We start from the raw sequence: 13940 nt of genomic DNA, 5'->3' as shown, positions 1-13940 counted from the left end.
AAGTCCCAACCGTCTGCTAGATAGTCCACAGCCTACAAACTGGGCTGTGGACTCTGAGCAACGCCTGCAGAGATAAATGTGACCCACCCAATACCACGTGAGCCTCGTGGGACATCAATGAAGCAGCACCTCCCTCCCTGTCACAGGTGTGTTGGTGACCCCAGCTAACAGAATTGAGGACTGAGTCCTCCTGGACACAGTGACTGGTCCAGCCACACTTCATCACAGTCCCTCCTGGAAAAGCAAACTACTGCCCACCAGAGATGCTGGGGAAGACAGCCATCTCTCCCTCCTGCTGCATGGAAATAAAGATGGGATTGGGTCCTAATGACATCACTGGACTTCCTGGATCCAGCCATGCCTGACGCCCTTTGTCCACCCTTGGAGACTTCTGTCTTTTTTTGCTTAAGCTAGTTTGAGTTTGGTTCCTGTCACTTAAGAATGAACTCAAGAGTTGAGACTAGTATATGATATTAACTATGAAGAAAAAAGCAAAAATAAATCATAGTTATTCAGGAGAAGTACTAGAAATCCTTTAAGGAGCCTTTTCTATTATACAAAAAATGCTCTACTGGTTTTCTGTAGGTCTTGATTGTTCAAATCAGCCATTATGCTAAAAAAAAGATCATATAATTTTTTTAGCATGGGATTCAGGTCCCTTATGATCCAGGCTCTGGGAACTGTTTTACCTCCTCTCTCCCTCCTTGGCTCCAGGGCCTTTTCCTCCAGCCCAATGAAAAGGAATAAACCACATGAGGTTCCCCCAGTGTGACATGCGCCCTCCTCCCTCCTGCTTTTGCACACGCTCTTTCCCAGCCTAGAAGGTCCTTCCCTGCCCTTGTCTGTCTGCCCAGTTTCTACCTGGCCTGCAAACTGTCACTCAGGAATCACCCTCTCCCCGCCAGCGGAAACAAGAGGCAGGATTTTTTAAATAACATGGTTCTATTTATGTGAAATGTCCAGAATAGGCAAATATATCGAGACAGAAAGTAGATAGTGGTTGCCCAAGCCCAGGGGTTATATGCGGGGGGGTGGCTACAGGTTTCGCTTTTCGGGTGACAAAAGATTCTAAAATGGATTGTGTTGATGGTCACACAACTCTGGGAATATACTAAAAGCTACTGAATTGCACTTTAAATGGGTGAATTGTACAGCCTATGAATTAGATCCCCAATAAAGCTGTTAAACATAAAAACTCAGATGAGATTAGACTATTAAAAAATGACACTAAACCAAATGACACCGAGATAGGATAGAGTGCCAAAGCAAGCAGTGGGAAGGCGTGGACGTCCCTCCATGCCCACCCCCGTATTCTGCAGCCCCCCATGCACGTAACCAGCTGAGCCCAGACCCTGCGGTCACGCAGAGGGTCCTCATCCAGGCATTAACATTCTGCTTCCCTTCCAACCCCATTCCCTGCTGGGACTGGCGGGAACCATGGCGGGTGACGGGAACTCACCGTGGGCAGCTGGCCCGACAGCAGGTGGCTGTCCTGGGCCAGCATGTTGGACACCATGATGGCCGGGAGGTCCATGGCCTGGTAGGAGTAGGCGGGGAGCAGGCCGTTGGGTGCGAGGCTGTGGCACAATGAGTGGTAGCCGGCTTCGTGGTCCCCCAGGTGCAGGAGGGATGGTTCTGGCAGGTTGGGAGGTGTTATCGGGGGGATTTCATAGTCCTCGTTGTTCTCGCTCTGGCTGTTGTAGGTCTAAAACAGCAAGAGGGCATGCTGTCAAGGGGCAGGGTCTCACAACTGCAGGACATGCGGACAGACAGCAGCCACAACACGACACCAACAGTGATAACAGAAGCTTGACGAAGGAGAGAGGGGGTGATCCCCCTGCAGGCAGGCGGTCGAGATGGCCCTGTGACCCGACTCCTGTCCCACCCCCAACTGGGAGCTTCCTCCTACCAGAGGGTCTGCAAACAAACACCTGCTCTCTCATAAAGTGGCCAGCTCCCGATCACCTGTTCTCTGCCGCCAGATCTGGCCAGTGTGGCCCACCATGAATCCATCACCCCACACCCAGCCATCTTGCAGATGGGAGAACTGCTCGGAGCCAAGAGGAAAGTGGCCCATCCCGAGTTAGTAGAAAAACTGGGACTAGAGCTCAGGTATCCTGCCTCCCTGCCTAGTGGTTTTCCGGGGCAGCTGGACAACTTTCTTTTAGTGTTCCCTACGCCTGGCCCACTGGCTCCTCTCCTGGTCTTCCTTATCTGGTAAGTGGTACAGACATCCCCCCGGAAGCACAGGCTAGGAGCTTCCTCATTAGTTCATTTTTCCCACCTCACTGTTCTGACCAAGATGCTCAGCTACAACGTTGAACAGAAGTGATGAGCATTTCCTCTGCTGGAATTCTCTGCCCCACATGCTCTCATCCTTACTCATCCCTCAGCAATGTTTGGTTTAAATGTCTTCTCTGATACGCCCTAGAGTAGGTCGATCCCGCTGTACCCTCCCAGGGTCTCCTTAAAAGCAGTCATGGACCTTGTAGCCAACTAACTTCTTGTATAATTATTAGCTTAATGCTTTAATGTGAGTCCTGCCAGGACTCCCCTATATGTCCTGTTTCCTAGAACCTGGCACGAAGTAAGAACTCAAAACCAATGGACTGAATGGATGAATGAGCCAGGTCCTAGGGCAGATGCCGTAAGTGTGCACCTCGGCATCTCAACCTCCTCCACCGCCCTGGAGGCAGGCGGGCCTGCCCCTGCTGTCCAGGCGGCAGTATGGTGCTGAAGGCCGAGCCACAGAGCCTGGGTTTGAATTCTGGCTCTTCTGTGTACTAGCTGTGTGACTTTGGCCACATCACTTAACCTCTCTGTGCCTGTTTCTTCATATGGGAAAAAAAAGGTAATAGCAGTACATAGTACAGAACTGCTGTAAAGAGCAAATGAGTCAACGCGTGCAAATTGCTCGGACGCTGGCGCACAGCCAGCGCCCTCGGTGTTGGCCGCTATTGCCGTTGTTGTTGTCCCTGCCCGGGGTCTCAGGGATGTTAAGGAACTTTCCCAAGGACACGGAGCGAGGGAACAGCAGCTCACGTACTCAATATCCTCACGTGTTTTCCCCGACTCCTCACCACACAGGTCTGTGCACCACAGTGGGGGTGTCTGTCTTCAGCTGACCACGGAGATGGGCTGGGTCTGATGTTCCTAAGTTGGGACCCAGCCACCGGCGTCATGTAACTCAGAAGGCAGAGTCCCAGGAAGCTGCCCCCCGCCCCTGCCCATCCCGCAACAGGACTCCCTTCTCTCACTCCCCCTCCACAGCCCTGTGTGTGCTTCCCCTAGTAGCACGGCCTCCTGCAATTATTTCTGATTCTTTGCTTACCTTCTGCTGTGTCCCTTCCCCAGACCCCAGGCCCCCTGGGGGCGGAGGTTAAGGCTGTGTTGTCATCAGTGCCTGGCATGTGGTAGGTGCTCAGTGAGAAGGCACTGACTGAGCACGTGGAATGGGGTGGTGCGCAGGCTTTAGGTTTAGACCTCACCCACGTGTTTCCACAGCTACGCCCCCTGACAGATCGCATGTCCCTAAGTGACCTGTTGTCCACGTCTGTCAACCGCCACCTTCCTCTTGGCCCACCAGCCCCCGGAACAGGTGCTGGCACATAGCGTGTGCCCAGGGAGCATTGAACGACTGCACATTCCTTTCACTTAAAAACCCAAACCTCAACACGTTGGAACCGGCCCAATCAGCCAGAAGCCTTTTGCAAATATAAACATATGGTGTATCAAAATATTAGAATAACACAATTGTGACAATTCATTTAAAGAGGCAATTAGCATACTTAAAAATAACTAAACGTGCAAACATGTACATGCCTCCTTTGAATGCAATCAAATCCTAAATGCGTGACATCTGAATACCAACCCATCCTGCTACTGCCTCATACTAAGCACCAACTGTGTGCCAAGCCCTACACCCTGCTTTTCCACACACATTGTCCATTTAATCTGTATGAATTCTGCAGAGTTGTGACTCTTCTCTCCATTTTCTCAGCCAACGTAGACGAAGCTTAGAGAGTAAAGGCGTCACACAGCTAGTAAGTCATGGGTGGGGTTCAAACCCAGGTCTCGTGACTCTGAATCCAGCATTTGCCCACATTAGGTCAGAGGCCCCTTCAAGGTTCTGATTTCTCACTTTCCCTGAGTAAGAGGCAGGGCACTCACAGGTGCCAAACTTGCTCTCTAGCACCAGCGTCCTTGTGAGAATGTGGAAAGAGACGCCAAGTTGTAGGAGTTCTAGAAGCTAAAACTGGCAGCAAAACCTTACAGGAAAACTTCTGGAAGAGTTGCCTGCTGCTTTGCACCCACTTCCTCACAAACCCACTCCAATCACATCTTCTCCCCCTCTTCCACCAAAGCTGCGTGGCAAGGTTGCCAATCACCTCTGCCCGTTACTCATCCAACGGTCAGACCTCAGTCCTCACCTGACCACCTTGACCTTCTCAGCAGCGTTCGACAGAGTTGGCCACCGCCCTCCTCCTGGGAACAGACTTCTCCACTGGCTTCTGGGACACCACGCTTGTTGGTCCTCCTAAACCGCAGGCTATTTCCCCTCCACGTCCTGTGTGGTTCCCATTCTCCACCCCCGCCCCCTCCCCACCCCCCCATGAATGAGAACGTGTCAGAGCTCGGACTCCAAGCCTCTCCCCCAAACACACTCTCTCCTCCGTGATCTCTGTGGCTTTCAGTCCCACCCCTGTGCTGCCGACTCCCCAGCTCACATCTGCAGCCCGAACCTCTCCACTGAGCTGCAGGCTCAATGGCCCACTGCTGCCTGACTCCGCTGCTCGGATGTTAATGGACATCTCAGACTTCGGTGGGTCTCGTGTCCCACCGAGACCTTGTCCACCCATGGTCCTCTCTTCCTCAACGAATGACAAGTCCAGTCTTCTGGTCACTCAGGCCACACTCCTTGCAGCTTTGCCGGACTCCCTTCTTCCTCTCACATCCTACACCAATTCCGCCAGGAAATCCTATCAGCTCCATCATCAGAATAAATACAAGATGTGACCACTCTGGTCCAAGCCATCATCTTCTTTATGCGGGATGACTGCAGTAATCTCCTGGCTGGTGTCCCTGCCCGACCCTTGCTAAGGTCTATTTTCACTCAGGGGCTGGAATAAGTCCTGTTAAAATGTAAGACCGTGTCCCTCCTATGCTCGCCACCCTCCAGTGGTCCCCTTCTCACTCAGAGTAAGAGCAGGGTCTTCAGAATGGCCACAGGGTCCAGTCCCCCCGTTCCACTTCTATGCCTTTCACTTCCCTCCCATCACTTCCTACTGTTCTCCTTGTTCGGGCTGCTCTGGCAAACTAGGCATGCTTCTGCCTCCGAGCCTTTGCACTGGCTGTTCCCTCTCTCTAGAACACACTTCCCTCAAATAGCCACAGAGCTCACTCCTTCGCCCCCTCAGGTCTTAAACGTCTCCTTTCCACCGATGTCTATGCTCACTGCTCAATTTAAAATCGCAAACCATCTGCCACGCTCTATTGCTTCCTTTTAATCAACTGTCATCTTCTAACATCCAATATATTTAATCTATTTATTGTGTTTATTGATTATTGCCCTTCTCACACCACTAGAATGCCTGCTCCACAAAGGAGGAGACTGCCATATGGTTTGTTCACTGCTATTATCTCCAGTTTCCTCCTGGCATGTAACGAGAGCTCAAATAGTATTTGTTGAATGAATGAATGAATGAATAAATGAATGAACGAACAAATGAACAAACAAATGATCTACTTTCCAAACGTGAGAAGAAATAGTGGCAGGACAATGAATGGACCGGGAGCCCATGAAGAGCCCCCATTCTAGGAGAGGGCTTAATTTTGACTCTGACCCAAGGGTAAGGCACAGATTAATTCAGTCCAGCCTTCCTCCTTTCGTGGAACCGGGGCAAGGAACCCCATAGCGGACTGTCCTTTGTGGGGAGTGAGTTGGGGGGGGGGGAGGCATGGAGGCAAATGGCAGAGCCAGGAGCCGGGTGGTTACCAACCAGCCAGGAGGTAGAGCTCCACGCCAGACACGGGTTATGAGGCTGCCAGAATCACCTCGATCCTCAGTTCCTCCTTTTGTGCTTCTCTTTCCAAATCAACTAAGGGATGGGAATTCAGAGCAAAGCATCGTGGCTGGGAATCCAGAAGAAGGCTTTTCCTGCACCAGCCCAGGAAGGGAAGAATGCTGGACAGGTTCAAATGGCCTCAGGCTTTCCCTGTGGGTCAGAGGAGGGTACGCCTTCTCCTGGAATTCCTACGGGGAAGGGTGTTAATAAAATATTGAAGGCAATGACCCCTCAAGTCAGGGGAGTAAATGGGAGCCCTCACCCTGTTCCTTGAGGAAGGAGTGGAGAGGAAGAATTCTGAGAACAGCCAATGGACCAGAAGCCTGTTGCAGAGATAAGCTTATATTCCATGGGATTATCAGAATAAATTCATACGCTTACCACAAAAAGAAAGACAAAGGAATTGAAAAGTCAACCATAGGCAGTAAAATATATATAAATTCTTTTGAATAATCCTTTCTGAAACAAATACACAAAACTTCAACTTCAAGTATAAAGAGCAAACCCAAGGGATTTCTAGAGGTGGTGAGCTGAACACCCACTACAATTTATATTAATTCAAAAAAGCTTTTCCTAAGGTGACCGCAGGATTTAATGTGACAATTTTATAAGGATTCCTAAAACAGAAGACATGTAGGATTATAAATTTAATAACGATCACGAGCTAAGAATCTAGAGGATTTCTGCTAGGAGTACCTTTGTGAATGGAGGGAATTACAGATACTGATCAGTTATTTACATTGCAAGGAAAAGGTAAGTTTAAATACATTTGTTATAACTTCTTAAAACTTACTAAGGTGCAATTTGCATAAAATAAAATTTCCCATTTGAAAATGATCACTTCGGTGGCATTTTAGCACATTCGTAATGTTTTACGATCATCAATCACCTCTCTCTAATCCCAAAACATTTCCTTTCCCCAAAAGGAAGCCCTTCACCCTTGAAGCAATTTCTCCCTATTCCCCCGGCTCCTCCAGCCCCTGGGAACCACCCATCTGCATTCTGTTTCTGTGAAGTCACCTGCTCTGGGTCTTATATGGAACCATACAACATGTGCCCTTTTGTGTCCAGCTTCGTTCACAGAGCACAATGCTTTCAAGGCTCATCCACGCTGTGACATGCACCAGAACTTCATTCCTTCTTATGGTGAAGTAATATTCCACTGTACGCAGACACCACATTTGTTTTTCCATTCACCCACTCGTGGACATCTGAGATCTTTCCGTCTTTCGGCTATGGTGAATAGAGCTGCTTTGAATGAGTATATACATATATTCATTTCAGCCCAAACAAATTATTTTGGGTGTATAAGGAGGAGTGGACTTGCCGTGTGGCACTGCAGCTGAATGTTTAACTTCAGGAAGAACCATCTAACTTTTTATGTTCCCACCAGCAATGCGTGAGGGTTCCAATTGCTCCACATTCTCAGCCAACACTTATATTTCACTGTTTTCATTTTAGCCATCCTAGTGGGTATGAGGTGGCAGCTTATTGTAGCTTTGAGCTCTATTTCCCTTATGACTAATAATGTTGAGTATCTTTCCCTGTGTGTCTTGGCCATCTATCTGCATATTTTCTTGGGAGAAATATATATTTAAGACTTTTGCCCATTTTTAAATTGGGTTGTTTGTCTTTTTGTTGTTGTATTATAAGAGTTCTTTATATATTAGAGCTACTTGACCCTTATAAGATGCAGAATTTGCAAATACATTTCTCCCATCCTGTAGATTGACTTTGGACTTTTGATAATGTCCTTTAATGCACCAAAGTCCAGTTCACTTGTTTTTTTTTCTTTCCTTGTTCATGCTTTTGATGCCATATTGAAATCCATAACCAAATCCAAGGTCATGAGGAATTACCGCTATGTTTTCTTCTAAGAATTTTATGATTTTAGCCCTGAGACTTAGGTCATGGACACAGTTTGAATTCATTTTTGACTGTGGCATGAGGTAGAGTCCAGCTTCATTATTTTGCCTGTGGCTGTCCAGTTGGGCCAGCACCACTGATGTGATAAAGAGACTGTTCTTTTCCTATTTGATGGTTGCGGCACCCTGGTTGAAAATCAATTGGCCCCAGATGCAGGGATTTATTTCTGGACTGTTAATTCTGTTCCATCGCTCTGTGTGTCTTTCCTTATGCACATACCACACTGTTTGGAGTACCATAGCTCTGCAGAAATTCCAAAGTGTGGGCCATCCAACTTTGCTCTTTTTTTCCGAGATTGTTGTGACTATTCAGGGCCCCTTTCAATTTCATATGAGTTTGAGCACCAGCTATTCCATTTCTGCCCCCAAAGGCTGGTGGAAATTTGGTAGGAATTGCATTGAATCTGTAGATCACTTGGGTAGTATCACCAGCTTACCAACAGTAGGTTTTTCAATCAACAAACACGGGATGTCTTTCCATTTATTTAGGTCTTCTTTAATTTATTTTAGCAACGTGTTGTGGTTTTCAGCGTTCAAGTCTTTTACTTTGTTGGTCACATTTATTCTGATATATTTTATTCTTTCAGATGCTATGATGTACATGGGATTGTTTTCTTAGTTTCCTTTTGGGATTATTCGCTGCTAGTGTATGGTAATACAACTGATTTTTGTGCATTGATCTTACATCCTGAAACTTTGCTGATTTTTTAAATTAGCTATTTATTAAAATTTTAAGGAAAAGCAGAAATTACACACCATTGGAGGAACAAAAAAATAGAACCCAATCAACTAAGAAAAATCGGAAAAGAACAGGAATGAGCTATGAAGCAAAATAATAACCTCCATAAAATGAGAGTACTAATACTAAATACTATTGACCACAAAACATTAATAATTTTAATTCCCTTTTACAAGACAAAAATTAATATTTATTATTAAAATAAATGAATCCAGCATATGACACTTATAATAGTAATGCCTAAAAATAAAATGACACAAAAGGTTAAAAATTAGTAAATCTATCAGGCAAATAGAAACCAAAATTGGAAAATTTAATAACAAATTAAGTATATTTCATGGCATAAAAGCATTAAAGAGACCAAGAGGACTGCTTATTTTGATAAATGATAAAATTCATTAAGAAGAATTGACAGGCATAATTTTTCTGTAGACTGATAACCCACAGACATATAAAATGTAAAAAACTATTAGAATTTAACAAAACCATAAACACAAGACACTAACATATCTCTGCAAAAATGGACAAATAAAAGATAAAAATGAGTAAGGATGGAAGAGCTGAATAACACGATCTACCTTCTTGCTTTGTCCCAATATATAAAGAATACACGTTATTTTCAAATGTGCATGGAACACTTAAAACACAAGAATATGATCTAGACACATAGATCTTCTCAAACCTTTCAAAAGGTTGAAACCATGGGGACCACACTCTAGAATCTAAATGTACAAGCCTAGTTTTTTAACAAAAAAGCAAAGAAGGTAGAGAATGGAAGGAACAGAAAAGAGTGGAGGCAGACATCTCTAAAGACTTAGGAGCTCCAAGAGCAATCTCCCGAATAACTTTTGGGTTGAAGAGGGAATCACAGCTGAAACTACAGACAAGGGAACCAAGGCCTGGCCAAACCTGTGAGAGGTGGCTAATGGGAAATGCACAGATTTTCACCTAAACATGTTACTTAGGAGACAAGAAATACAAAATAAATGAGCTTAGCACTCAAGAAGCTGGAAATAGAATAAGAAAAATAAACCAAAAGTCAGTAGAAGAAAGAGTAATAAAACAGAAAACACATTTTAGATAATATAAGGAAGAGTTGTTTTTTTTGTGAAAAGTCTAGCAAAACAGTAAACCGCTAAGAAGAGAAGAAAAGTAGGTATTTAAAAGGAATGAGAAATATAATGCTTCTTTAAAAGCCATTGACAATTGCTTTGTAACAGAGTACAGCCTAGTTTGCATACATGTTTATTATTTCCAGCTAAATTCGGTTGTTTTAAATCTTCTAAATGACTTGGTTTCCTTTTTCTGCTTGATCCATTGGTTTCTGAGAGAGGCATGTTAAAAATTTCCTCCACGACTGTGGTTTTATCAATTTCTTCTTGTTGTATTTCTGTCCGTTTTTGTTTGTTTGTTTTCTGGGTTTTTTTGTTTTGTTTTGCTTTTTTCTCCATACACAATAGTTCAGACCTGTGTCATTGAGTATTTACAAATGAATGATTATCATATCTTTGGGGGAAATGTACCATTAGTGAGTCCATGGTTCCTACCTTATCCCCAGTAATGGTTGCCACTACGAGCCGAGCAGACATCACCCGCCCCAGCATGGCGGGGGGTGGGGGGGTGGGGGGAGGCAGAAGATTCACTGACAGGGAACTAGAGCAGGGAGATTAGACTTTTCTCCCATCCTGGCCCCCCACCTTCAAGCCAAGTGAGAAGGCCCCAGGGGCCCAGCTTGTTGGGACTCTGAGCTCAGTGCAAAGGGGGAAGAGGCACTGCAGTCCCTGGCAAAGCCTGGTGACAAAGAGCTGTCAGGAGAAGCCAATCTGTGTCCCCAGAGCCGAGAGGCTTAGGAGGGCACTTGTCGCTGGAAGGTTTTGGAAGGTGGGAGGATAACTGGAGTGGCTAGAAATGAAGAGACCGAGAGAAAGAGGGGTAGGCAGGGGGAGGGAGGAGGGAGGGAGAGCCCACGCAACCTGCAGGTCCCTGGGTTGTCAAGCAAGGACAGGGGAGCAGCTGGGGGGCAGCTGACCTGGAAGGAAGGCGGCCAGCTGAAGGCATCTAAAGGGTCCCACCCGAGACAGTAGCCTGATGGGTAGGGGGCCTCAGCAGGAAGAGGCGGGAAAACAGGGACAGCAGCCCTGACCATCTGAAGCCCAGAGACCTTCTACCACTGTTCACACCTGTCAGTCCTGGTCAGCCCGGGACAGTCCTGGTTTTTCACCTCTTATCCTGGGCAATTTTTTTCTTGACAAATAATGAGTAGAGAACATTTCATTAACATTTTCTTCTAGTTCTAGACTAGGTGAAAAAGGATAATATTAATTTAAAAATATTTGGAATATTTTTAATAAAAATATTTAAATGCACTCACATTTTGGGGATGCTTTGGAAAATATAGTGATTATTTTACAGCTTTTTATTTTAAACAATGAGTTCATCTCAATCTTGAGTTTCTTTACTGTTAATTTGTGAAAGCATTTGTTTTAAGTGAGTTTTTTATGGCCTGCCCTAGAACTCAGGCACTTTATTCTTTTTTATTATCTCTTTTAAAAAAAATTCTCACCCAATGATATGTTTTTATTTATTTGTTTTTTAGATTTTATTTACTTATTTTTAGAGAGAGGGGAGGGAGGGAGAAAGAGAGGGAGAGATACATCTATGTGTGAAAGAAACATCAACTGGTTGCCTCTCACATGCCCCCAACTGGGGACCTGGCCCACAACCCAGACATGTGCTCTGACTGGGAATTGAACCAGTGACCTTTTGGATCACAAGCCAACACTCAATCCACTGAACCACACCAGCAAGGGCTTGATTTTTTTATTGCTATTCTATTACAGTTGTCCCAGTTTTCCCCCACTGCCGTTTTTAATAGTGCTCCCAAATCAGGCTGGTTTGGGCAATAAATGCTATGGCCCCCCTACCATCCTACCCACGCCCTGTGAGAACGACTCAGTGAAAAAGCCCTCCTTCAATTCAGCGTTCCCTGACTCTGTTTCAAAACAAGGACCAGGGTACCTTATCCAAACCTGAAACCCCACTCCCTGGCGCAGGGCACCCAGCGCTGCGACTTACTATGGGCGCAGTGATTTTACGAATTCCGTGGGGAATGAAATGCAATTTTGTCGGGCTTGTCTGTATCCATGATGACCAAGTCAAATGAATCATCTCGGATAATGCCCCCGTGTCACCCGCCCCAGAGATGTTTAATAGAATCTTTCTGATTCACGTCTCGCCACGCGTCAGCGCGGGAGTCCTGCCGCACTCTGAAAATCAGTACGATTACGCCTTCTCGTTGGGCTATCATTTTCCTGGACTACAAAATGCTTCTTTACAAAAAAAAAAAAGAAAGTCCATAACCTACATGAATGAAACAGGAGTGAAAACGCCATACTGTTAAAAATTACATATGGGTGCTGGAGGGGGTGGGGAATGTAATACCTTGTGAAGCCTTTATTTACGGGCAGAACCTCCCAGCTGTGGCAAGAGGGATGGAGGAGGGTGTGTTCCACCCTCCCGGTGCTGAGAGGCCCTGACAGCCTTGGATCAGGGCAGAAAGAGGCACCCTAACGGGACAAGGCCAGACAGTCCCTTTAGACACGAGTTTTGTTTACTAAAACTGTATCTGGGACAAACATGATAAGCCCCGTGTTTTCTTGCTCAGAAAAGAATTGGAGTCATTTTAAGGTTCAGGCAGCTTTCTGGCCGATACACCATGGAAGGGGGAAGTCCAGAAAAACGAGTGATTGGTGATGGGTTTCCTTCTTCAGGAAGAAGCAATCCCTGCAGAACTGACGGAACAAGGCCGGGGTAACCTGGGGCCACAGCATTTGAGGGAGGGGGTGGCCTGAGCACCAGGCAGGGCTCCGTTTTACAGACAACGAAGCTCACATTTTCAACTGCCTCTCCGACACTTTCCCTCAGATGTCCTAGAGGAGAGGTCAGCAAACTTTTTCCTGCAAAGATCCGAATAATAAATCTTTTTGGCTTTGTGACCTACAGTGTCTGCCTTGTAGCATGAATGTAGCCATAAACGTTATTTAAACTAGCAAGTGTCGCTGTGTTCCAATAAAGCTTTATTTACAAACAACAAGTAGAGGGCCAGACTTGGCCTATGGGCCATAGTTTGCTGATCCCTGCCCTAAGGGTGGTTTTCCTTCTCCATAGAACTTTTATCATCTAACATGTAATATATTTGCTTTTAAAAGTACACTTATTGCCTGTTCTCCTCACTAGAATATATTCACTGTTCAGTCACTGATTATCCCAAGGGCCAAAGACAGTGCCGGGTACAGAACGGGCCCTCAGTAAACATTTGTTAAATGAAATAATACACAAATCAATAGGAATACAGGTTTTGTCCCCAGCCTCCAGAGCACTGCCCAGCACACAGTGGGTGCACAGTAAGTATTTTTGAGTGAACCAGTGCACAGGTGAGTTTACTGATGGCTGCTGCAGCACAGGGCCAGGTGGGCTTTGCGCCACCTTCCCAGGAAGCTCTAAGAAGTCAGTGAAGGGATGAAGCAGGCTTCCCCTCAGAGATGCTGTTCGGTATGGAAAAAATTCTAACTTGACCCCTGAGGGTCTCCCGGTTCCCTGTCCTCCTCATGGAAATCATCTCCCCGTGAAAGCTGGCATCCCAGCTCTGCCCCTGGCAGGCTGTGTGACGTTGGGAAAGTCACTGCCACTCTCTGGGCCTCAGTTCCACCACCTGGGAGAAGAGGGAGCTGGACCAAGGGATTTTTGATTTATCACCAGTGGCCCGTGCCACTGGTTTTCAGGTAAACAGCCAGACATGAGGCAGCAGTGATTTTAAAAGCATTTTAAAGTGATGAGTAGGCTCTCCAGTTGTTTCCGTGTTAAAATAGCTTCTGGGACAAAAATTATGCCTATTTGCAGCTTTTTTTTCTTTTGCATTTCCACCTTTTGAAAATGATAAAAGTAGCATTGCCTAAAAATATGCCAAGCCAGCTGCCTGGGGACAAAGGCGCTGAAGTTCTCAGAGACCAGCTTCTGTGAGTGCACGGGGGTCCGGGCTGGGCGGGGGTTCCCCCGGTTGGCGCTGCTCCAGGCTCACCTCCCAGCTCAGACCCTTCCAAGGCTTGCTGCCTTCAGAGTGGGATGCTGGCGTCTGTCTGGCAACTGAGGCCTCCTGGGCCAGATCCTGTGACACCGCCTGACACAAGGCACAGGGAGCCCACTGCAGCCCCC

General features: G+C 46.3%; 1 protein-coding gene across 5 annotated transcripts in view; it reads right to left on the bottom strand.

Annotated features, from left to right (window-relative positions):
- TOX2 (TOX high mobility group box family member 2) overlaps window positions 1-13940 on the bottom strand; it is a 107406-nt gene that overhangs the window by 31937 nt on the left and 61529 nt on the right. For 4 of the 5 annotated variants that reach the window (XM_037164493.2, XM_037164495.2, XM_037164494.2 and 1 more), the window contains one exon: window positions 1460-1705. The exons of the other annotated variant lie outside the window; for it this stretch is intronic. In XM_037164493.2, coding sequence (XP_037020388.2) covers window positions 1460-1705 — 246 coding nt within the window. The remainder of the gene's footprint in view (window positions 1-1459; window positions 1706-13940) is intronic. 5 annotated transcript variants of the gene reach the window in all.

This window comes from Artibeus jamaicensis, unplaced genomic scaffold (genome assembly GCF_021234435.1).
Source record: "Artibeus jamaicensis isolate MK-2021 breed Jamaican fruit bat unplaced genomic scaffold, CSHL_Jam_final contig_685, whole genome shotgun sequence".
Classification (NCBI taxonomy): domain Eukaryota; kingdom Metazoa; phylum Chordata; class Mammalia; order Chiroptera; family Phyllostomidae; genus Artibeus; species Artibeus jamaicensis.
Note: the sequence above shows the minus strand (reverse complement) of the source record. Positions and strands in the feature narration are given on the sequence as shown.